Source organism: Aedes aegypti, chromosome 3 (genome assembly GCF_002204515.2).
Source record: "Aedes aegypti strain LVP_AGWG chromosome 3, AaegL5.0 Primary Assembly, whole genome shotgun sequence".
Taxonomy (NCBI): Eukaryota; Metazoa; Arthropoda; class Insecta; order Diptera; family Culicidae; genus Aedes; species Aedes aegypti.
In genome coordinates this window covers 166,270,058-166,296,041 of record NC_035109.1, presented here as the reverse complement: position 1 = coordinate 166,296,041, position 25,984 = coordinate 166,270,058, and the positions used below count along the sequence as shown (strand labels likewise).

The following is a 25,984-nucleotide window of genomic DNA, read 5'->3' as shown; positions in this document are numbered from 1 at the left end:
TCAAGTACCTGTGAGCAAAATTTGGAGAAGATGATTTTTTTCTATCTCGTTTAAAATCGATTTTACTAATAGACGATATGAGATAAATCCATATTTATTGAATATTCATACATGTTCAACTCACAAAAGTCATGGCTAACTAAGCATATCAAACCAAAAGTAACACGTGTATTTATATAGGAATATAAAGCACATCGTTTTTAAGTTGTTTTCGATTAACTTGGAAGCTTCTGCAAGAAATTCATCGTATTTTTCTCTACCTGTATTTAATCAATTCCTAAGCAAGATCACCGGGTTGGAAGTCAACATAAGCGGTATAAAATACTTATACAAAATTTACAGTCCGATTGAATTCTGTGGCATGATTTTCCCAGAATCTTCTGATGGATTTATTCCGCATTTTTTATGTTTCTTCGGCGACATGCCGGACAACATCACTCCATGCGAAAGTAGTTTTTGCACCGTTGAAGAGAGTTCATACCAATCGTAGAACTGGCGATACTAACAGTACGTTTCTGACAAAAACTGTTCAAATGCCTCCTCGTTAATCTTCCGATTAAAGTTGACCACTTTTAAAATGATTGAGATCCGTGAAAAGAAGTTATTACAAGTGCGGAAACGCTAACAAAAGTGCGCAATTGAATCAAATCGGGTAGGTGTCTTCGGGGGACTTATTCTTCGTAAATCGAAGAATAAGTTCTCTGAAGACACCAACAGGATTCAATGCAATCCCTCACTTTTATTCACAATTTCGGACTTATGACGCCGCACTTCGCAGTTCAGTAGTGAAAGAAATACACAATATCTACTTCCCGTAAGAAGCGGCATGCCGTGTTACGACCATTTGAGTTCCTACCAGCTGGAAGAGGTTCGTACAGTCTCAGCCCTAACCTTCCTTCGAGGGCTTTTCGTGGCGATCCTTTAGAATGCTGTTACACTTACTGATACGTCTACAACTATTGCACGGAAGTGGTGTTGTCCGGCATGCCGCATTACCAAAGAAAAACATGAAACGTGGAATCCATCAGAAGATTCTGGGAAAATCATGCCACAGAATTCAATCGGACTGTAAATTTTGTATGTGTATTTTATACAGCTTATGTTGACTTCCAACCCGGTGATCTTGCCTAGGAATAGATTAAATACAGGTAGAGGAAAAGACGATGAATTTCTTGCAGAAGCTTCCAAGTTAATCGAAAACAACTGAAAAATGATGTACTTTATATTTCTATATAAATACACGTGTTACTTTTGGTTTGATATGCTTAGTTAGCCATGAATTTTGTTAGTTGAACATGTATGAATATTCAATAAATATGGATTTATCTCATATCGTCTATTAGTAAAATCTATTTTAAACGAGATAGAAAAATATCATCTTCTCCAAATTTTGCTCACAGGTACTTGAAAGACTGCAAAATCATTTGGTGGAAAGATATATTTTTTTGAGGTGCTCATAGTTGAGATACAAGGTCTACAAAATAGCTAATTTTAAGATGAAAAACTCAAATAACATGAAAACCATAAGAAATACAACTTTGGTATGTTCAGCAAAGTTGTAGCAAATGATAAGCATAAAAACTTTGTAGAACATAGTAGGCCAATAAAACTAAAAAATAAAACACTTAAGAGCAAAAAACGATTTTTTATTAAAAATACTTAATTATCTCGGCTCTGAAGCAAAACCGAGAAAAAGTTTGTTCGGCAAAGTTGTTTCTATGATCATTTGCTACAACTTTGCTGAACATACCAACTTACGATTCGTTAAAATAAAAAAGTTGGCGTATGCGTCACTCTTGCGATCACCGTAAAAAAATTTTTGTTCCATACATTTTGTAGTACTGAAAATTCTGAACATATTCTCAGAATAAACTATGGCTCTAAAATCAATAAATCTTGACGAAATCCTCATGTCCGCCTAAATTAGCTTCCTGGACCAATGTGCACTGGCCGCAAGACGTGTGAAAACAACATTCAACATTTTGGTGTGAGTCGTTGATCGTGGCACAAAATGGTACACTAGGGCCATTTAGCGTAATAATGATATATCAATACTGTAGCATAACATTTATGTTACCCATATCATTTCCCAATATTATGATGTTTCAACCATGGGGTATTCAGACTTTAGCGTGAGCATTGTTGATGTTATTAAACATCAACGTGATTAACGCCTTACCGTTTTCAATACGTTTAACAATATTGTGATGATCTAGATTTACACTCCCGGAGAAAAATTTTGAGTTAATCCCCTAAAACATACAAAAGTGTATTGTCCATATCCCTGGGATTATACGTCTAATCGGAACTCTCTATGGCATTTTCGAAAGGCAATGAGTTTATCTACTTCATAGATATATTACAATTTTTGTGTACTAAATTTTCACTTAAAGTTGTGATATTTTTCGAAAGTTGCACAGATAACACATGGCTGATTTTCTCAGCATTGGATCGACCAAAATAAATATATCGTGCAAAAGTTCGGAATCACCTGAGTCGCGTGCTTATTAGTTTTGTCAATATATCTGCCATTTTTCTACCGATTTCAAAAGCCTTCTGGGTTATTTAAAAGCTGTTTCACTGTCAGAGGTTATAGCCTGCTGGAGGCCTTGACAAAACTGTATCTTTAACTGGTCGGGGTTCTGCTAAACCGCACCAAGTGCCAAAAACTTAGATATTTTACTTTAAAGTCTTATCGTGTACTAGTTGATCGCGGACGATTAATTTTAATTTTTTATCGCTCACATGCGATTAAAAGTGTACAATAAGTACCTCGAGATTGAATATACAAGTAAATCATCATAATTATGTCAATTCTAATAAAAATAATTCCCCCAAAATTTGAAGTGATTTGAAAGAAATTTGGTTGTGCACACACCATTGGAAGTTTATATGGAAATTACTATGAAAAAGGCAAACCTTTTGAGTCCAGTCCTCTAACTGCTCGTAATAATAATCTATGCAAAAGTGAAGAGAAGAGTTTGTTCTCATGTGAAATCTTCCCAGCTACAACTTTGCCGAAAACCACATTTTGATGGGATGTAATTTGTTATTATTGATAACAAAGTCTAAACCATGCTGAGATGATCACTCATTTATTGCTGTGTGCGTTTGAAACGCAAATATCAAATGCGGGAACACCAAACGCGGTAAGATTTTCCACAAGAAATGCGATTCAAAGATAGGCTTTTCTATCTAGGTCAGCGGTGATTTAGATAATCGTTGCTAGGAGTCCTTTGATTGGTTTGTGTTACCGCATTTGGAGGACATTTAGTCAAGATTTGCACCTCAAATGCAAACAGCAATACTTTCAGAGCAAAACTGCTTTTTTGCTGTAGAACATACCTAGTTGCCTTGATTACTTTGATCTATTCTGCCCACCAGGAGCACCACTGTTGCCTGCCGGGCAGTTGGTTCAGCATACAAAATGCATACCAAGTTTATCATTATGAATAGCAATTTATCCTGACGTCCAATCAAAATGTGATCTTTGGCAAAATTGTAGCTGAAAGGATTTCACATGAGGAGATTATGTTTACTTTTCCATAAAATATTATGACGAAGAGATAGAAGGCGGAACACAAAAGGATGGCGTTTTCCATAGTAATCTCCATATAAACTTCAATTGGCCTGTACACAGTCAGATTTCTTCCGATTCATTTCAAACTTTGGGAGGATGTTATTTACCATAATATAAATCGTTTATGCATAGCGGAGCAAAAATTTCAAAATTTGCATCACTCTAAGCCACCATTCTTGCTTGAGTCTTACTCTGCTTACGCCTCCACTCAACAGTAAGGTCAAATTTCATTACCGATCTGAATTCAACATACCATTGTATTAAGGGCCAAAATTATGTCCTAATGCTCCCTCCCTTCCCAATATATGTTTCATATAAAACATTCATATAATACAACATGTTATAATATAATGAAGAATATATAGTATTAAAATATAATATAGTATAATATAGAATAATATAATAAAATGTAATTCAATTCAGTTAGCTATCCCTTAATCGATTATTACTGGAATTATGAAGGTATCGATTTATTAGGAGTCGCAAGCATTGATTGCAAAAAGATTGATTCACCAATTTCATCAAGTTTAGGGGATATCGAGTAAAGAAGAGTTGATTGTACAACAATATGACTTAAGGTGATTATAAAACGAAGCCAAACTTTGAATTTTCATGTGCACAAGACGAGAGAATCTGACAACAGTTCGCGGTGAAAAACCAATCAAATTGATTGCTTGCTGGTGGTGACCAATGAGATAGATTTTCTACGCGGAGCGCTGTTTCGTTCTCATGTCTTGTGCTCTTGAAAATTGAAGGTGTGGCTTCGTTCTATAATCAACTTCACAGCACAATAACATGTAACATCAATCAATGTGTTACATAGTAGAAAATCCAGTATCATGGGTGTCCATCCAATCAGCGTCCTGCGTTTGAAAGTTTATCATAAATAGTTTTCAAATTTAACATGATGCATTTTGTAAAGTACAAAAAAGAAGTAACGATCTTCGAAGTATCCTATTAGTCCATATTCAACCTATCCTGATGAAAGATTTATTATAAGTGTTATAATTATTCATTACAAATGTATCATTGAATAAAGTCGCGAACGATAAACATTTTTACTCCTGATTTCGATTGGCACTCCACTTCATTGTCCGGTTGTAACTTCAATGATGCCCTGATGCTTCCTCCTTTCCCAATACATGATTCATATACCGTAAAATCGGGTGTAATTGAACAGAAGGGTGAAATTGATCATCGTATCACACGATTTTATTTATTAGTAATGTAGCACAAATATCAATGAAAGCTGCAGTAAATGAACGTTGCTTGTCGTAACTATTGTCGAATTATGTGTTGTGAAGTTTTTTGCGTTAAAGAATGTTTATTACTATGAAAATAATGTAAAATTTCTAAATCATGCACGGTGCAGTAATGACAAACACCTATGAACTTCTATTTATAAGCACGGATTTGAACATGATATAAACCTGAAAGTTTGTGAGGATGCTTGAGATATATCCCTTAACCAGATTTCATCACCAAAACTCATTGGTTCAATTAGCTCATATGGTTGAAATATTTGAATTTCTGTTTGATATCATTGAATTCCTTAGGAAATTGCATACATTTAGGCGTTTCCGCGTAATTCTTGAATTTTAACTATTCGTTATTTATATAAATATTGCATTGTTAAGAATTTGACAAGCATATTCAGATTCAGGGAGCTCAAATTTATCATATAGAGTTGTTTTATAAACTAACAATAATGGCATTGACAAGTGATCAATTGGTCGGCGTTAAGTCAGAGTGGACCAAGTGACATTTTAGATATTTTGAGATAAATGGGATTCAAGTCTAACGCTCTGTAATTTTTGAACTCGTTTAAATTTTGGTTCAATATTTCTACACGTCTTTGTGTTACTTTCAAACAATATGATGATCATGAAAATCATGAAAAATCATAATCCAAACCTCTAATAGATCGATTTTTTGATGGACTATGTGTACTTGGTCCACTCTGACTGAACTAAAGACCACCGTTCAGTTAGTTGGTTCACTCTGACTGAACAATTTCTTGGAAAATAACAATCATTTAATGCTTGCATGGTCAAATTGGGCGCATATCTCTAAAATAAATAGAATATCAAGACCCTTCGACACCAGTATCGTAAATTCTTAAATAATCCATATAGTAAATACCGAAATCAGTGGCATTACGATAGGAAATTAAGGTTTCGCAGAGTCAGAGCATTGAAGACCAGAAATATTCAAATATGCGTTCAGTCAGAGTGGACCAGGTGAAAATCTTGAGTACCGACCAAAATATGCTGGTCCAATAAGCGGGTCCTAGGACATGCCATACATACACCATAGAACTACCAAAAACTTCTATCGGACTCTGAAATCGACTCAAAAAATGCAATAATCAATCATTTTATTGCTTTTCAACACTTGGTCCGCTCTGTCTGCACAGAATTTGTTGAAATTTCTGACCATCCATCCGAATATGGTAAATGGTCAAAAATCAAAATCAAATGCATCGAATTAAGCAATATTTAATAATTTCTTTTGATGGATAAGTAGAAGAATGATTCGATGTCGAAAAATATGACAAATCTCCTGAAATGTTTTACATTTCCTCGCATTTCTCAGCGCGCTGATCATTTTCGCTGTTATGGTAATAAGCACTTGGTTCACTCTGACTGCACACTTTTATCGATTTTTATTGATCATCCAAAGTAAATTTATTACATATCTCTTGCAGTTTACAGCATTCTTCAAATCTGATCAAAGTGTAAGGTAGGTAAGGTAATTTCGCATCTAATGAGAGAATAAACCATTTTTTCGCAGTTTTGTACTTGGTCCCCTCTGACTTAACGGCGACCAATTTCACCCCGAAATGAAATCCTCTGATTTTTTTATTTTAGAGATATTTGTTAACACTAAAATGACATTTGTAAGAAAATTTCGGAACATAAATCGATGAGGCTCACCTTCGTACTTGTTTTCCTGCATTTAGTTGTTTGCAATTGTTACCATTATAGAAAACAGACTAGAAACCGTGAAAATGATCAATTTCACCCGAAATTATGGTACATAATATAAAATAGTATCATATAAAACAAGTTAATATAATATACAGTAGTATAATATCAAACAATATAATATAATGTAGAGTAAAGTGGGGTAAAAGTTTCAGTTGGGCAAGAGTTTCTTTTTAAGATTTCTAGCTCAATTCAAGCCAAAAATTATAAATGTCATAGTGAATTGAATTCTATTCAAGTAAGAGACTTTCACTCCAAATATTATAAAAATCTATTGAGATTCGGAAAAGTTATGGCTATTTGTTGTTTTTCGACGTGAATATTGTAATTTTTGATCAAACTTTCGTTGCATGGAACCAAACAAAGGTAAAATCTTTTTTATTTTTTTTTGTGAGGGCGTTTCTAGGCCTATCATAAGGATGCTTTGAGGTGTATTAGTTTTTTTGATAAATGCTTGGAAACAATGTTTGGCTCATAGTGGGGCAAAAATTCGAATAAGCGGGGCAAAAGTTCGACCGATGTTTAAACTAACGGAAAAATTTGCAAATAGCCTGAAATCCACATATTATCTTCAAATTTAGCAAAATTTGCCTGATCGTGCGAAATATGTCAAAAAATTTTACATTCCCACTAAGTTTTGTGAAAAACTGCTATTTTTGGGCATATTACAATTAACCCTGTTCTAGGCAATTTTTGATGAAAATTTAGAGTGTATTTTTCGGCAAACATGGGATTATGGCTAGTATAAAGTATGCCTGTCATAAAAGTATCGATATTTTGTGTTTTAGCCACGAACTTTTGCCTCACCTTAGATTCGAACTCTTGCCCCACCGGTGGGGCAAAAGTTCGTTTTAGACAATCAATTTTGAAACTTTTATAACTAAAAATGGGTAAATATGTTGATACAAGTTTGTTCATCAAAATTATAGCCAACATGTTGAAGGTTCACTGTATGGTATTTGTTTTGTTTCATTTGCTATTGTTTTCCTGGAAACTTTGATTATACCACTAAGGTCGAACTTTTGCCCCACCTTACTCTAATATAACACAATACAGCCAACTCTCCCTTGACGGATATCAAAAGTTTCATAGAGCTGTGAGGTATTAAGATTTTGACCCTGGGCTAGTTCATCTTGTCTATTGTATTCAGTATTATATCTATACCTTCGAAAGAGAAGTTTTAGATAGCCAAATTCATCGATGTTTCACCTATCCTGAAGCGAAATATATTATAAGTTATACAATTAATCATCATCTCTGAACAATATCCTCGAAGTAAGAGGTCTTATTCACCAATATCATAAAACTAGAGGAGGTGGGTGGGTTTCCTTCAGATGTTACAGCTCATACAAAATTCATAGAACACTGAAACAAAAAGCATTACAAGGGAATAGGTGGTGCTTAAAGTGTTTGATTTTTGGTATTAAATGGTTTATTTCAAATGCATTACACTGCCCATAAAGCAATAACTGTCCCATATGGAAAGTTTCAATGAAACTATCCTTACATATCCTGGTTTTCCAACCTCGAACTAGCTCCTACCAGCCGGATCTCAATTTTTATGAAAGTATGTAGTGCAATAATACAAAAAACAAACGTATGTAGAACATCGACAATGGATATTCCTACCTTTTCCACCTCACTGTTTCATTGTTAACCATCTTATATCAGGAAAAAAAATCATTTTTCCCTACAGCGGCATGTGATAAATGCGTGAAAAATCAAATCTCTCATCAACTGACTGAGAAAAAAAATACACAAATTTACAAAAAAATTCTGTTTAGGACTGCAAAGCAAGACCATGCTGAAGGTGGCCAGTATTCGATTCCCGGTCCGGTCCAGGAAATTTTCTGCTTGGAAGAACCTGCCACACAATGATACGAGTGCAAAAATAGTAAATTGGCATAGAAAGCTCACAGTGAATGAATTTGGAAATGCTCATAGAATAGTAAGGAGCCGTCCAAAATGACGTAGCATTTTCACTGATTTTTTACACTCCTCAGCGGTTGGACTTATACGAAACATTAAAATCCAGAAATTCAACACAAAATTAGATATTAATTATATTAATTGATATTATTTACTGACTGAAAAGTCATGATAGTCTGACGAATGATAGTTTGATATACCGTAGCGCTCAAAAATCAATTGGAAAACAGTTTAAACACACTTATTTCCTGTTTAAATAACATAATTTTGATTTCCAGTTTATATAGGTTAAATTTAATTTGTAGTACTTTTGCTGTTGTTAAAACCTACAAGTTAACAGTTGAAAATGTAGAAAAAAGGTAAAAATCTTGTTCGGATTGATAAAGCTAATGGCAATGAGTTAAGGTTCAAAATCTTTTACAACATATTAAACAGATTTTTTTAATTATTCGTGGTTGAGGAACAGATTTCAGTGAATATGATCAACAAAATACCTTAGTTTGGAATGAATCTTTGTCAATTCAAATCCATTCAGCAAACAGTCAGGAATTTTTATACAATCATCTTTATAATTATTTCAGCTAAACTTCATCATCGCTCCTCATACTGAAATATTCTTACTCAACGCATAATGAAACATTGAAATAATAAAAATGCTTTTTCGCTGAATTACTGAGTGATTTAGAAAACTGAATGACCGGACAATTCTGATAAAACTCGGATTTGATGTCCTCAATATTATCCAGGCTGTTCCATCAAGAGCATTGATATATCAAAACAAATCGATGATTTGACTGGGTGGAGATCTCCTGCAACATTTATCGCACTAAATTAATATCTTGTTTTATATGTTGTACTATAAAAACTAAAACGGTTGATTTTATGTTTTGTTAACAAATGGTTAAACAGTATTTTTCAAGTCGATAAAGCATTGATGTTTACCTAACTTATTAAAGTTTTAATTTGTTTACTAATAAATAAAATAGTTTGGACACGAATACAATATAATATTCACACAACTATTTATAGCTTCATTAAATCTGTTTGATTGAATTTATAAGGAAAATTAAAAATTGTCTTAGAAATTGTTTAATGAGATCATATTAATGTTTTGAAGCTGAATCATCATTTTATAATTCAAGTTTAAAAAGTCTGATAAAGAAGTTTGATACAAATAGACTGTTTGTCAGTTTTTTCAGCGCTACTGTTTTCACCGAAATTATTCAAAATGCTACGTCCACTGGCTGGGACTCCCCCCTCGTCACACATCGTCACAAATCCGTGAAGACCCCCCTCTTCCCTCAAATGCTACGTCATTTATGGACGACCTCTGAGCTGATTTTCATTCGTTATAGCAAATTATATCAAAAACGTGGCTCGAAATTTGTGTATGATTTCTTACAGAAAGCCAAAATTTGAAGAAAGCTAATACACGACACTGAAGACGGCCTTACAGTTGAGGTCGAAATACGCGTATCTGTCAAAGGATACAAACTCTAGTGGAATTAAATGGTATTGTACTAAATTCGTTTTTTTTTTTTTCATCTACTCAAATTTGTTAGCAATGATCAACAAATGTAATTGGTAGACCTCCGCAGCCCTTCTATAAAACCAATAATGTATTCTAAACAAAAACAAAATAAATGAGCCGTTGAATTGGAAAAGTCTATCAATCTTTGCATATTTAGTTTCATATAATAACCACATATATTTTGAAAAATATTACAATTTCGTTTGAATTTATTCAAAACTTTCTTCAAAAAATCATGTGGAATTTCTTAGATACAATGTTCAAACTCACCACATTAAAGGACTAGTTAAGTTCCAACGAAAACACAAAAATAGGGTGTGTGCTGGCTAGATAAGAAATGATAATCTAAAATCAAAAATTTCAATATTAACGTTTGTTTATTGAAACTAAATTTTTACAGACAGCATTTAAAATGCCCCAAGGAAAAATACAAAACTATAGAAATATTTTATTGTTTGAAAAAATATTGTGATTCTCGTTATCGAAGTCTTACTCATACCTTCTGGGACACCCTATATTTCAAGTGAATTTGCCTACATTTAAGCGTACTATTTTCCTTTGGGTATGTGGTGGGATCATCATCACTATGCTGATTTTCAAAGTTTAACTTTGCAATAAAATGGCCAAATACACGAGTTGTAGAAATTTTAACGCCCTTTCCAAATTCAGGGGACCAAAATTAAAGTGATAAGAAACAAAATAAGAAAAGTATCTATTTTGCTTCATGATGATTAATTTTGCCCCAGCCATTTTCAATTCTTAGTACCATGATTGATAATGCTCCTCAACATCATAGAGTTCGGTAAAATACTCTAAAGCAGCGTGCTGCCTTTGCCTCTTTGCGAGGGAGCGAAAAAATGCCAAGCAGAGAGGCAACGGAAAATGAACGAGGAAGATGCAGCACAAAACACAACAGAGTCAAATTCCATCAATAAATGTGCACTCACAACTCCCCGAGGACTGTCTTGTTCAGGCGGCAGACTCAAGAATTCTTTTGAAGTGTGAGTAAAGGTGAGCATCGCAACAAGAGAAAGAAAGTACCTGAAAAAATCCTCGCATTTTTTGCACTCTCACTCGAAACGCTTGAGGATGTGTGTTGAAAATGTTGAGTTCATTTTTTTCTCCTTAGAAAAATGGCATTGCAGAGGAGTTTCTATCAAGCCTACTTAGTACCATGTAGTGCATGTTATTTCCCAAAAGTCAATTACACTGACCAACTAAAACCAACTAAGTACAGATTTTGTTGAAAATATTTTAACAATATCTTAATTCCTAAGGATAATAAGCTGTAATATAGTAATCAATTTGTCCCCGGTGTATTATATTGTAAGAAAAACGGATCTTATAAAAAATCAACCAATCATTAGAAGCGGCCTTATCATAAGTTTATATGCTTTCTTTTTTTCTGATCCTAAATATCATCACGCTCAGATATATGAATTTGAATATGGAAAACATCAGTTGAAAAAGCTACCGTTAAGTAGTTGTAAAAAAATCCTTACATCATTGTAAAATGTACAATTTGCAACAAAAGTTTCCAGTTAATAACTGTGGGTAACACTAAGCTGAGAAGTGGGAACTGTCGCAGTTGATACGTAACGCAAGGAAATAATAGAAGGCAGGAATGCAGGTCTCCGTTGAGATGAAATGGCAAATAAAAAAGAAATACCCCCAAAAAACCCCAGTTGTCTGAATGTTGCTTTTTTATTTTTTTTTTTCTCTATTTTCCAATTGCTATGCTTCGAATCGTGTCGCTTTTTAGTGTTTTTCGTAAACTGGTTATAGTATTTTTTTATTTTTCAAAAACTTAAACGCAATTCAAAATTATGAATTTATTTCTTTCTTTATCCACAGGAGGTAAACTAACCCCAGTTTTCAAAGTTCTCAAGTTCTACTTTTTCGTTTGTGATATCTTCTAAGCAGAAAGAGAAGTATAACTTCAGTTTTCCTATCATTTAGCTTACTAGAGTCACGTAGAGATGATGATTCCGTAATTCGACGAAGAACATGCTTACAAGATTGTCGATAATCGTCAGAATATGTTTAGACTGACATACCCCATCATGTAGTGCAGCATGTAAGGTTTCACCGTCCGCACTGCATACATCGAGGCGCGTTCGTTTTTTTATCGACTCTCCTTACCCGTTAGATTGATAAACGCACTGTGACACATAAAAACACATAAACTAATCTACTTCCCCTTATCTTCCCCATAGGTGGTTGCTGTGGATCGACGAAGAAGCGAACGATCGTCGGAGGCTGGGCATGGGCTTGGTGGCTGGTAACCGATGTCCAACGGCTCTCGCTGGAAGTGATGACCCTGAATCCTATGTGCGAAATGGTTGAAACTGCCCAAGGTGTCCCATTAACGGTGACAGGTGTTGCACAGTGTAAAATCATGAAGGTATTTTCACGCTACGCAGATTTGCTCATGTGTATAGTACAGCTACTCTGACAAGAATGCCATACTCATGTATAGTGCATCCCCATTCTTAGTCGTGAGCGGCGGTACTAGGCCCTGCTCCACGAGTAAAGTATTGTGAATGAATAGTGCGTAACGGTGTTTTTTTATTATTATTTCTACTGTGTTTCATAAATTCTTAAAACCAAATAACTACATTACCAACTAATTTATTGTTTCAGCTTTACAGATTTATAAAGATAGATTAAATACTTATAGCTTAACAACATTTAGTGGTACAAACTAGTTAAGATTTATTTATTTTTTTGTTATTAGCTAATGACATTTGGATATAATAAAGTTCAATTCTATGAATTTCAAAACTGAACAGTTTTTATATTACACCAGTTAAATCGTCAAGATTTCAAAAAAGTACCATAATTTCGGGGAAAAATTGATCACTTTTTACAGCTTTTCATGTCTAACGCCTGAATGTAGGTAGTTTTTAATTGAATTTCCGAACATCTCTCAGAAATTGTTGATTAAATGTGTTGTATACACATTATTTAAACAAAATAGTTGAAAAGATACAAATTTCATTAATAAAACCACTTTCGGGGATATTTTCTAGCGTCTTCACAAGCTTTCAGACTTTCATCCTGTTTAAATCTTTGTTATTAACCAGAAATTTCACTTTGACTTTTCTCAGAAGATTTCTATTGAAACGAAAGTGTTTTAGATAGGGCAAGTAATATCAAACCTTTAAAACGTAGTATATATTTTTACAGTTAGATTTGTATGCTAGGAAATATAGTACTTAGTGTGACAGCACAAATTGTAAGAAGCAACGTTCGCACTGAATAAACGAAAAGTTTATGACGGCACTATTTACACTGAGAAACACGGATAGTCACAGAATTACTAAAGTTTATGCATTAATGACTATTTTCTATCTGCTTCTCTTCCATTCTGCGGTGAATGTTTATGCTGTTTGTCAATACGCCTGAGTTGAAGCATCGTTGAGCTTCAACCAAGGCGAAATGGCAGTTAGCGTAAAAAATCACAGCAGAATGAAAGAGACGCGGATAGAAAAAAGCCATTAATGCATAAACTTTTCGGTGTTTATTTTTATTTCTGTGTGTTCGGTCATATAATTTTTCTGTCTACCGAACGTTTAAAAAATATTGGCATTACGTCCTGAAAAAGACACAGACTCCTTGTTTTGTACATTCCATTCACTTGAAGTGATCTTTTTACATTGATGTGTCAAATTGAAGTATTATGATTGTTTTGCTTTAAAAATCTACTGCAAACGTTAATGGAGCGGAGGAAATAACAAAAACATCTCCTACTAAAAGTACTTGAATTTTTACGTCAGATCAAATGAACCCTACAACAATCATAATAACAAAAAGTTAATAGAGTTTCTTAGATCCAAAACTCTACTTGAACAGTTTTTCAATATTAGTCCAGAACGGCCCAAAACACTGCTTTCTTCAGAACTTTGTAGTACTTTGATGGAATTGTTTATGCTTATATCTGTGAACAGCTGACCTTACAGTGTTGCCAGAGTTTTTTTGTTGCGTGAGCTGAAAACCCCCACTGCAACTTTTGCCCCGAATTATTCTATCCAGCTTTCTACGAGCGTTAATGTCTGCCGCAAACAGACTCACTTTCTGGTAGGGATAAGTCGATTTGACGTTTGGCTCGGACCCAAGTCTATAGAAGAGCCAAACGTCAAATCGACTTATCCCTACCAGAAAGTGAGTCTGTTTGCGGCAGCTATCAGCGTTTTTAAAAACCTGGATAGGTAGCTCTAAGTAGCTCACGACACTTTCATTGGATAATATTTTACAGTTGAAGTTAATAATCTTGCCATTTATCTGTTGTATCTCAATTCTGCAGAGCGTACATGTTAATGTTAGTCGAAAAAATGTAGTAAAATGATCGCGAGCATTAGAAATTAATTTAAAAAGTGTTCAAGATATGGAACTATTCATTAATTGACTTGATTATATCCTTTGATTATGCATTGTAATTATAATATTCAATTAAAATAATTTTCTAAGAACTTTAATATACAAATTTTAAGATATATTTCTATCATATACGAATGTAAGCATGTTACAAAACATTGTCTAAGGTTCTCTGAATTACAAATTGTTTTATGATATTGAAAAAAGAGTTCCTTAGATAATACAGCCAATAAGCATGAACACCATAATTTTAAGCATTGTACGTAAACAATTTACTATCATTTCTCTTTTAGATTAAATATGACAAAGTAAGTTTGATGGCAACTTCTTCAACAATATATAGATGTGATATTAAATGCACGGCCTTCTGCATCTGTATCTGTATCTGCCCTTGATGTTGGAGTTCATTGTGATCCAATTAGTGTTGTCACTCAAATCGGTTTTGATCATTGCAATCATTTCAGTATTCCATAGATATGGCAGTTAGTTTTCCCTACAAATATCATTATTTTCACGATCATCAACATTTAAGCTTTCAATACCTATTATAAATTAATCACAACTTCAATTAATGTAAGCAATGTTGCCTATTATTTATTTTGTCATAAAAAAATATTTAATCACGTTTCCTTTGTTACGTAAATTTTAAAAGCATTATTTGAAAAAAATAATATAAAAAATTAAATAAAGTAAAAACAATAAATATTATTATTGGCATTAATAATATCATTCATATAAATTAATTCATATCATAAGCTTTTTTATTAGTATAGATAAGCTATGTTTTAAGTGTTATATGTATAAACTTCTTTACTCATAATGCTTATCATCTACTGCACGATTTTTTGTTGATATCTTTTTATGTTTATCCTTTTACCTGTGTTAAGCATCGCCAATATCCATTATACGTAAATTATTTTTGTATAGATCTTCTGTGATCCCTTTCATGTCAAGTCAATCAATTTTACATATTTCTCAAATAATGTTTCAGGGAAACATAGTTGTTGTCAAAAAAAAGTCGTCCTAGAGAGTTAACCAATCAGAATAATACGTTTTCTATAAACCAGTAAATGAAGATTTTAATAAATATAAAATTTCCAAGGATATTATCAATTTTAATCTTTTCTATGCTAGTTTGATACAGATGATTCATCAAATATATTAGGTCAAATATTTCAGTAAATAAGTCAATTTGTTTGGTATTCCGAATGCTAAGAGCACGTTTTCCTAAAATTATATTCTAATTTTATGTATAAAAAGATATTTGTATACTGGCGTTGCTTAGCATTACGACAATTGTTACTCATTTACAATACATTTTAATAGCAATGTATGTAGGATATTTCTCATTGATTTTAGCCCCATTTTTTTATTTGCATTATTTTTTATATTTAAATAATTTCTTATTTTCTTTCTTGTAGTGCCACCGTTTAATAAATATTTTATTATTTCCACAGTAATAATTACATGAAAAAGAAATGAAAAAGCTCACCCCCATTACCCTCCCATCCAATATCCGTCATTGTAGAGTTTCCGTTTCCGTTTTAGTTCGTTGATTTAGTTTTGCAATTTATTTGATTTAAATCTTCAGTTGAGTAAGCTTTCGGTTACAATTGATTTTCAATTTAAATTTTCGCTTTTTTTTTCTAGAGAATGAGGTATAGGTAACAATTCGACATAGATCTAGCTGTGGCGTGCTACAATGAGTTCTCACATTTGTTTGATTTGTTTCGGAATCCAACTTTGGTTCACATGTGATGTGGTGTGATTTAGTCAATTTGTTTTCAACTAGTTTTGTTTGAAAGAAAATCAATTAGAATATGTTTCGTTTAGGTTTCAGTATTGATAGGCCGGTCACATTTTTTCCTGTGTTTTGCTGCAAAAATTCTAGCGCCACGAGAATGCTCACACACTCACTTTCTGAAATAGAGGCAGAAAAATCAAAAGTACAACCAATCCAATTCTGTAGACGGCAAACGGGCCCTCCCGGACGGATAGCCGTATCTCATTCCCTTCGTTTTTCATTTCTTTTTCTTGTAGATGATGAACGTCTATTATTTTCACCATCAGGCCGACGAGCTGCTCGGTACCGCCAGCGAACAATTTCTGGGCAAATCTGTGAAGGAGATCAAGATGACAATCCTGCAAACATTAGAAGGCCATCTACGAGCCATCCTCGGTAAGTTAACCACATATTGTTAAAATATTAATTCCCATTTTAACTAACTAAACTAAAATGGAAAAAAGTTGATTCATTTTAGAAGATAAGTTGTGATCCTTCTTAATTTATTTTCTCAAAACCGTATGAAAGCGACTTACGTCGATTTGGAAATGTAATCGAGAATTCATGCTTATTCAAAAGTAATGTTGCGAGAGCACATTTTATTCCGATTGAATATAATGTGTTGAAATACACATCCTTTTACTTTTTCCAATACAATGAAAACTAAATGCTTAGGAAATGTTGATCCTGAGCATGAGAAAGCTTGTCCGGAAAAAATCTAAGGTACCATGCCCACACAGTTACGGATCACCCACAGTGACGGATCACTTTGGCGTTTAACATCGGATAACTCGCTCAAAACATAAACAGTGACGTAAAACATATTTTTCCCATGTTATACTATTTGTCTTCTACCATTTGTAATGTTAAGCACAACATTCAACCGCTAAATAATGGTGTATTTGACAAATGTTTAGTTGGTACCACACAGCTATCATTATATGGTCGTTTTCTGTAAGAAGTGCCGTCAGCATTCATAAGCTCCCACAGGTGGTAAAATTCAAATGTTATAGCATAAACCATGCTCATTCGCTTCAATTAAGTATGAATTCATCTGTGGAAAACATTTTTCTTGATTGTTGACTCTAAATACCGAATATTAGCACTTCTAACTAGTGATCCATAATATGGATCAGGAAATGATTGTTTACCACGGTTATGGATCACTTCCAAAGAATGTAGATTTCTGCCATTTTAAGCATTGGATTCGACATTTACAGACAATCGCACTATGGATAAAACTAATAAAACATCAAGGTTTGTAAATTTCATATTTTAGCAGACAAAAATGGGTGGAAAACTTGATGTGGAGCGAAAACAGTTCATTTCTCAGTTACTACAACGCAGTATCACAAAATAAGGGCATTTTACCCTTGTTTTACAGCTCTAACACTGCTATTTTTTGCAGTAATATGTGACACATTGTTAACTTTCGCCAAATCATGAAATACAGATGCATTGAGTTGAAAATCTCTTGATTTTGCGCACTGATCCGTAATATGTCACAATTTGATCCATAATATGAAAATTGATCCATAATATGGTTTTCAGAAACCAATGCAATTTTTAATTTTTATGCAATCCTATGTAAATATTACACTCAAAACAGTTTACTAACCGAAGTTCCAGTTTGAAACGATTCAATTCATGCGTTTAAATTACAATTTCACGTTTTCCATGTCGTTTTATTGAATTTTATAGGTTGGACTCCACACTATTTGATCCATAACTGTGGGGTCATGGTACACAACAAAAAAAACTAACGGTTTTCATCAAATCTGCCTTGGTTGTCGTTGGCAAGCTAATGTTTCGTGTGTAGTATCAATGGATGGTTTCTTACAAATATCTACAGCCAATCCTGAAAATGTTCTGGGACAACTTACCATAAGCATTCCTGAAATTAATTCCTGAAAAGTTTCTGGAACTCCATAGTGAATTATCAGAAGATTCTTGAAGAATCGTTGGATGAAGTAACGGATTTATCTAAAACCAGTCCCATCGTGTTATACACATCACTAGTGTGATAATGCTAGCGATTTCTGAAAGTGCGATCGCTCTTGATATAATCTATTAAAATATTGCTGAATTTCTTGACGATTTTCAAGGCACTATATTTAGAACTCCCACAGTTAGTTCCAGAAAAAATATTTGATCAAATTTCCTCTGATATTTGTGGCATCATTCATAAAAATATTTAGATCAGCTTGTGACGATTTTCTGAGAGATTTATTTTTGTAATCAGTGAAATATCTGATGGAGTTTCTAGGCGATGAAATATTTTTCAAGTATCTTCAGTTTCTTTTGAAAACTTTTGCTATTAGCCGGGTCACTTTGGTGCAAAGAGAAAAGAAAACTTCACAAATTAACAGAATTTTTGCTGTTTATCAATTTTTTATCTAGGAAATTATAACAACCTCACTGGTCTGGTCTATTTTTGTCAGTTTTGTTTGATAAAAATTATGTAAAGGATAAAAGGGTATAAATAATAAGGATATTCATATATTTCAATATGAATAATAATACAAGTTGATCTAATGCATAATCCTAAAGACAGGACTGATAGCAGGTTTCTTTTTAGTGACTTGATCTCTGTTTTGATGCAAGTCTCTCTAAAACGTCTCTTTTTTAACGATAGGTCTCTTAAGCCTTCATTTCAACCAAAATGGTCTCTAAACTTTTTTATTCCTAGTTCTGATCGTATTGAATCCTGATTCAAAATTGCACTGGGTCCAGAGAAACCTTTACAGACTTTAACGAGTCCAGTAGGCTACATGCTCCGTAGAAACTTCAATTCTTTAGCTCCCCGAGGAAAAGCTCGAGGAATTATCATAGTGATTTTAAAATCGATTTTTTTCAGGGTCTCCTACAGGGATTTTTTCAGAAATGCTTGGAAAAATTTCTCCAGAATTTGCTCCAAGAAATACTTGAGAACTACAAAGCTATTACTTCCAGTAATTTCCTCAGGCATTACTTTGATTTTCTTTTCCAGAACTGTCTTAGAAATTCCACAGATTTTTTCCAGATATTTTTTCACTAACACAGCGGAACACGTTTTTGTCTCAAGCACTAAAATACCGCTATTCACTTAATTAAGGGTTGCTGAATCCATTGCCGTTTTCAAAAATATCATAGCACGTCTAGTTTTTGAGATATTGGCTGTTGAAAATGCAATATTTGACTATTTCAGACAGTTTGCATGCAAGTTCATCAACTTGTATGACAATTTGTTTGCTTGCTTTGCCACATAATTCATACTTCATGTGTATAACAATACACATAAAGAAAAATCCATGTAAATTTCAGCGTAAAATCATACACATAAAGGGAATGCCAGATTTGTCGCAAATGTACATGACATATCGTGTAAAATTACATCAACATTATCGTGTAAATGGTTAGAGCCCATGCTTGATTACACGATGTATAGTGGAAACTTACATTTCACAATAAATAAATATACGATGCTCAAAATTTTTTTTTAAGATTTAGAAAAGTATTGTATTTTCATGTATAAGAGTAACGAAGAATTTTGAATGCAGACTGCAAGCATGTTGACAAAATCGATTTGAAATTTCAATCAAATTATATCTGAATTATATAAATTTCAATCAAATTATATCTGAAATAAAAGGTTAAGGCCTTATTTGCATGTTTGGAGGTGAAATGATAAATCATACTTTAATTTTCAAGTAAACATCGATCAAAACAATGTTTTATACAACTTTGGCGACCTGTAGCTAAAATTGTGACGTTCTGGAAAATCTACTAGAAACACATAATTTGATCCTTGAGACATGCAAAAACGCCATTTTTGTTATGCTGTGTAATCCTTCAACTGAATTTTGCAGATGCAGAGCAGATCTTCCTAAGATTTCTTCAAAATTTCTTCCAAGGAAATCCTTAAAGGTTTATTTCAGAGTTTTTGAAAAAAAATAGCTGAGGGATTTTTAAAAAACCTTGCAAGAATTCCTCCGCCTGTTCATGTGGGTTCTTTCAAGAATTCATCTACAATTCCTCCCAGAAATCAAAAATTCCCCAAAAAATTCATTGAAAACATTTTTTTTTCTAGGAATTTCTCCAGCATTTCACCGCATTACTCATGCCGTTTTTTTTAACATTTTTTAAAAACTTTTTTAAAAACTCAAAAAAATCGCTTTAAATCTTAAAAGTTTTCACATCAACTAGTACTACAACATTTGTTTCAATAATTCCTCCAATTATTTCTACACAAACTTCTGCAGAGATTCTGTCCAATGTTTTCCGAGGAGTTCTTTTAGAAATTCCTGCAAAATACTATCCCGAGATAGGAATGATTTTTTTTGTTTTCGATTATCTTAGAAAATTATCTAGGAAATCTTCTAAAACTTCCTCAAGAGTCCAGGCGGTATGTCAGAGATCATTGTTCATTATGAATGACTTCAAAACTTCCACTAGTTTTATATGAGGTTACTTCAGGATTTCCTGTACAAGTGCCTCACGGATTTATTTTTCAGAAAAAATTCCTTGGCATTTCCCTGGAGATATTCAAATAAATAAAACTTTTAAGATTTACTTGAGAAAATCTCAAAGAAGTACAGGAGGAATTTCTGCAAAAACCTTAGATAGAACCTCTGGAGCAGTTGCTGAAGGTATCTTTACAGAAATCTCTAGTTGAAATCTTACATATAATACCAAGTTTCTTGGCGGCATTTCTGGAGAAATTGATGATTGAATTTTATAAGATGTATTGACTGTAAACCTTGGAGGATGTCTGAGGGAATTCGATGGATGAATCACAGGATAACATCTTAGAGGAGTTAGGATTGTTTTGAAAAATTTCACAAAGAATTTTTGGAGGAATTCTTCTGATTCCGAAAACAATCTGTGGTTTTCTTTAGGTCAAATCAGTTTGAATTCCTGAGGCATCCGAAAAAAAAAACTCTTGGAGAAATTCCCGAAGTAATATCTGAATAAATTTCAGAAGAACTTCCTATAGAAAATCATGAAAAAAAAACACATACAGTAATACGTAATTTCAAAAAGGTCTTAGATCTTGAAATGTCTGCTGTGGTGTTATAAGAATCAAACTCTCATCTCCTGGTTCCTATTAGGATTCGTTTTGGTTTCTTCATTCCTTTTAGGCTTTTCAGGCAAGAGGTCTCTGTTTTCCAATTTTAAGGCACTTAGTCGCTACCAGCCCTGTAAATACGAAAGGTTTTCTTAGTCTTTTGGTAACGGGTTAGAAGCAAAAGGATGTCAGTGAAGAAAACCTAGTTTTGAGAAAATCTACCTTGAAGTTTTTTCAATTTTTTTTACTATATACAAATTGTATGAGAGTCAAAAAAATGAGCCAGTCTTCTAAGAATTATGTTATTTCTTCTGATGAGCGGAAAAATCACTTGAAAATATCGTTGGAAACAGTAGAATTACCTTAACTCAAAGCCGACCAAAATGTCACTTACACCCTTTGCGTTTTAGCCCCTCATATGTAGTAACTTTAAATACACGGTCTATGACTCCATAGGGTTAAAATGTGTCTTAGCTTCACCGTCCACAAAATATTTGCCAACATTTGTCCTACCCATGGTTTCGAGCGTGGACGCACCTCTGATTTTGACTCCAATCAATGCTATCCACACTGTATCCAAAGGCCTAATTTACTGCCTTGTGATCGTTTCCAATGAATTCGAAATCATCCCGATAATATAAGTATAATATAATATAAATGTCGTTTCCTTGTCCTCCAAATAAAAACTATTCTATTGACCAGTTAATTCTAGCTTAACAAACGAAATGTCCTATCCCAAAACTTGATTCCGATTCATCCAGCTTTGCATATTTAAAGCCATGGATTTACCTGCTTTGATGCTTATCTTCTTATTTCTGGCGTTACGTCCCGACTGAAACAGAGCCATCTTCTTAGTTTCTGTTTGATAGATCAAACTTTTACCGCAACTTGATAGTAATTTTATTTATTTTTAAGTTAAGTGATTTTTAAGTTGAGTGAAGTTCATGTGAAGTTCGATAAAAATTTCGGGTCAATCGGACTACTAAAGCCGCGATCCAGAACTCCAAACTTGACCATTTTCTATGTACAAACTGCCAATACGTACTTTATTCTGTGCACTACTCAGTATTCTACAGTGCTTGGAATACAAAGTAATTATGATAACATTATGATACGTCTAAAGTAAAATACACCGGAGCCGTTTTTACCCGGAAGGGGTCAGATGAAATGGCATCGTAAAAAATATGATGATTAAAACTGTAAATGCACATCAAAATTAACAAATGGAACAAACTTTTAGGGAAGATAACCGACTCTATGACATATCTTTGGATTCCATTACCCCGAATGCCATTATCCCGAATGACCCGAATGGGTTATTCGGAGTAATGACATTCGGGTAGTGGAATTCGGATAAAAAGAAATTTGAAGTAATGTCCCAACGCCAGAAAAACCTGCTATCATTCATTTACATCATGTTCAAAAGTTTGCATTTCATCTTGTCCTTAAAGATAAAACCATGAGAATCTGCTGTGCAAAAACCAACGTTTCTCAAAAGGCTACTCAAACACGGAACTGTGTAATTGTGGAGCGTAAATTGAAGAGCTATTCCAAATTCCAGAAGGAACGTAGAGCCAGAAACAAATTCACACTGAATGGCGTCTTACCGTACTAGTCATAGATCAAGTTCAAAACAATTTGAGTCCACTTTAATATTCTGACAGTGACCTTAGAATGGTATCGTATCACTTACAACACCTCAATAAAACGAATGACGCTCCAGCCTCCAACCATATGCGTAGATCACGGTTCTACAGCACTTCATATGTCTCCATTCCATAATTTGCAAGATTGAGTCCAATTAACAAAAGTCCCCATCAATAAATGATGATGTCTTCTCAGCTGGTTTCGGTCGTCTAATTGTAATATGTCTGCCGTAGAACTGTACTAGGGGAGGAGCACCAATTTTCGACCCATTCATACGATTTAGGCCTACTTTGTATGAGAATTCGAAAATTGGCACAGAATTCTTGTGGGTCGAAAATTAGTGCTTTTCCCCTACTCTGCGACAGAGAACGTTCTCCGCGAGCGATATTTGGACGAAACCCGCTCACTCGATTTCTCTTCTACTACCTAGATGTTGGCGACAGATATACTGATAACGACTACGACGCGATGCAGTTCTGCATTGACCGTCTAACTTCCTAGTACCTAGAATAGTCGACCGGTAACCAAGTTATTGTTGATAGTTTCTACTGACATGCAAAATCGATTTCAACTCACATTGTCGCTGATAGTACGACAGAGATAAACGAATGTGCAATTTAATAATTTTTGTTCAACTAAGAAAATGTATGCTAAGCTGTGAAGATACCTTATGTGAAATAGCGATTTAATTAGAATTCAACGCAAGTATACTAACGGATATGGATAAATAGCATTCCTAGTGAAATTTAATCAAATTAGCCAATGGATCTAACTAGTGCATCAGACCAGCATTAGAATAGTGGTGTATTACCATGCTGTAATATTTCAGTGATAATGATTATTCAATATTCTCATTCAAACAATGTTTTTAAAGGATGAAGTGTCATAAGCTCATGATGCACCGTTGATTTCGCAATGTTTAATGATAGAAATTTAACCCGCCACAATAATCGGTGCAGAACCCTATTCTGCTCAAAAGCGAGCGCCAGTTTCCCGCAACGTGATTTATAATGATAATGCCGCATTTTTATCTTCTGATTGCTGCTTGCAGATACTGCTGTGTTATTCCGGATTAGATAATTGGCAATGAACATTTGAGAGGTTTTGAAATTACGTTTAAATCTTTTAAGATTCTGCCATTACATATAGGGCAGTATTTCGAGTAATTTTTTTAAAGCGCATTCTTCTAGCGCCATTGAATACAATTAGAAGAACTGACTACAAGGTTGGGAGTATGTAATCATTGGCAAGTTTATTCAGTAAGAGTTTTTTTTTTCTTCTGTTTTTTGAATAAACTGTCTCATACATTTAAAATTTGTTTTGTAAATCCATTTTCAAATAAATATTGAGGATAAAAAAATAATTCCAGATAAAAAATGTTCGTTACGTGAACAGGTTGCCAATTTCGAAGAAAATTGTTTACATTTAGGCGTTTAATGTGGTTGATTCTGTCACTCACAAAATTGAATTTTAATATTTACAGATTTATCAACAAGCTGTATGATTTCTAAGACTGGATTCAGTGGGGGTGTAATGCCAAGAAAAACAAGATAGTACAAAAAGATAGTCAGGTAATATCCTGGAATTTCTTCAGAAAACAACAAGAAATGTCTATCACAAATGCCGACGTTAATGGAATTAACGTTGAAGTTCAAAATATTTGATATGAAAAAACGCCAGAAATTCCTGTAGAAACTCACTGAATACATAACAAAGGGCTGTGAATGCTCGCTGAACTTTACATAAGGACCTAAGTAACAATGAGTACCCATAACGCGGGTAGATCACCTTATCGTGGTACAGATCTACCAGTGAACGCTAGTCCTAACAGCTTTAAACGAAGAAAACAGAATGTTATAGTAATCAAAGGAACACTCCTTGTTACATTTTAAGGACATATAGGAATGAATCCCTGTCAGGGCAGGAAAAATGGCTTCCTCACACATACAAACGCATTTGACGGTGGTTCACATTTTTTCTCAAATTATTTCACTTACCCTATAATTCATCACTCCCAAATTGCTAAAGGAACATCCGAACACTGCTACCTTACAATTTTCATAGTTTGGGAACTAGTAGGTAGTCAAATTTTCACGAATCGTGCTAATTTTTAACACGAGTGGCGAACGGTGCTACGTTTGTTTACACTTATTCACCCGCGAACGGAGGACACTTTTCGCACAATTGTATCATTTTCGCCACACGTAGACCATCGTATACAGTTTACTTTTATTACTTGTTTATCAAAGAACATTTTATAGTTGATTTCTGAAGAAAACAACCTAAAACTTTGCAAAACCGTGCTTAAAACAATCACCCGATCACAACTTTTCGCTTTCTTCATTTTTCTAATTTTGGGTCGGCTGATTGCTTGCAGTGCTGTCAGGAATGTTGATGATTGAGTACGACATCAAACAATATTATTCAGTCGAAGTGAAAAAGACTCAAACTGATGCAGTGATTACTGGCAACGATGTATTATTAATTATAATTTCACTATTACCAGCAGTTACGAGAATATTTCTTGTGTACTACTACTTGCATACAGAAATTAACGGATTCAACGGAGTTTCACCTTAAACCTTGTTGAAAGTGACATGTCTCGGTTTTCCCAGTTGCCGAGAATGATCTTGAGACAAGGAAAAAAATTGAGTTGAATTCAACAATTTGTTTTCTAATCCTTTATTTGTTTAGTTCTTTAGTTTGAAGAAGTAAGGACTAGGATTCTGATGCACAGACAATATCGGTGTAATTTCGTGACTTCATCCGATTTTGACTGATCTGAGGGATCCGGTTTTGACTGATAAAGAGGCGCGCCTTTGGAGAGTGCACTTACCACAGGAACCTTTCAATTAGAATCCTTTCCTGTAATCAAGTTAGGAATTGCATCTGTAAGAAAACCGAATACTTTATCACTTCTCGATAGCGACAAAGTAACACGATATATACTAGACAAAAGACACGGGATATATTACAATAGATCAAATATTGGTCGCACTGGTTTATGTTCCGAACAGAAAAAAAGTAACAACGAGAGATTCTCTCCTCTCTCGCTCTCTTTCGATCATAACAGTGCAATACTAAAGCTTTTGGGAAGTTTTTC

General features: G+C 33.9%; 1 protein-coding gene across 3 annotated transcripts in view; it reads left to right on the top strand.

The window, feature by feature from the left end:
• Positions 1-12,225: 12,225 nt before the first annotated feature.
• The window catches only part of LOC5563951 (flotillin-2), a 35,437-nt gene continuing 21,678 nt past the window's right edge, over positions 12,226-25,984 (top strand). Inside the window, exons 1-2 of one of the 3 annotated variants that reach the window (XM_021854968.1) lie at positions 12,226-12,431; positions 16,445-16,583. In XM_021854968.1, coding sequence (XP_021710660.1) covers positions 12,342-12,431; positions 16,445-16,583 — 229 coding nt within the window. In that variant the 5' untranslated portion in view covers positions 12,226-12,341. Of the gene's footprint in view, positions 12,432-16,444; positions 16,584-23,306; positions 23,527-25,984 lie in introns of those variants that run through there. The other 2 variants (XM_021854966.1, XM_021854967.1) reach the window with 2 other exon arrangements.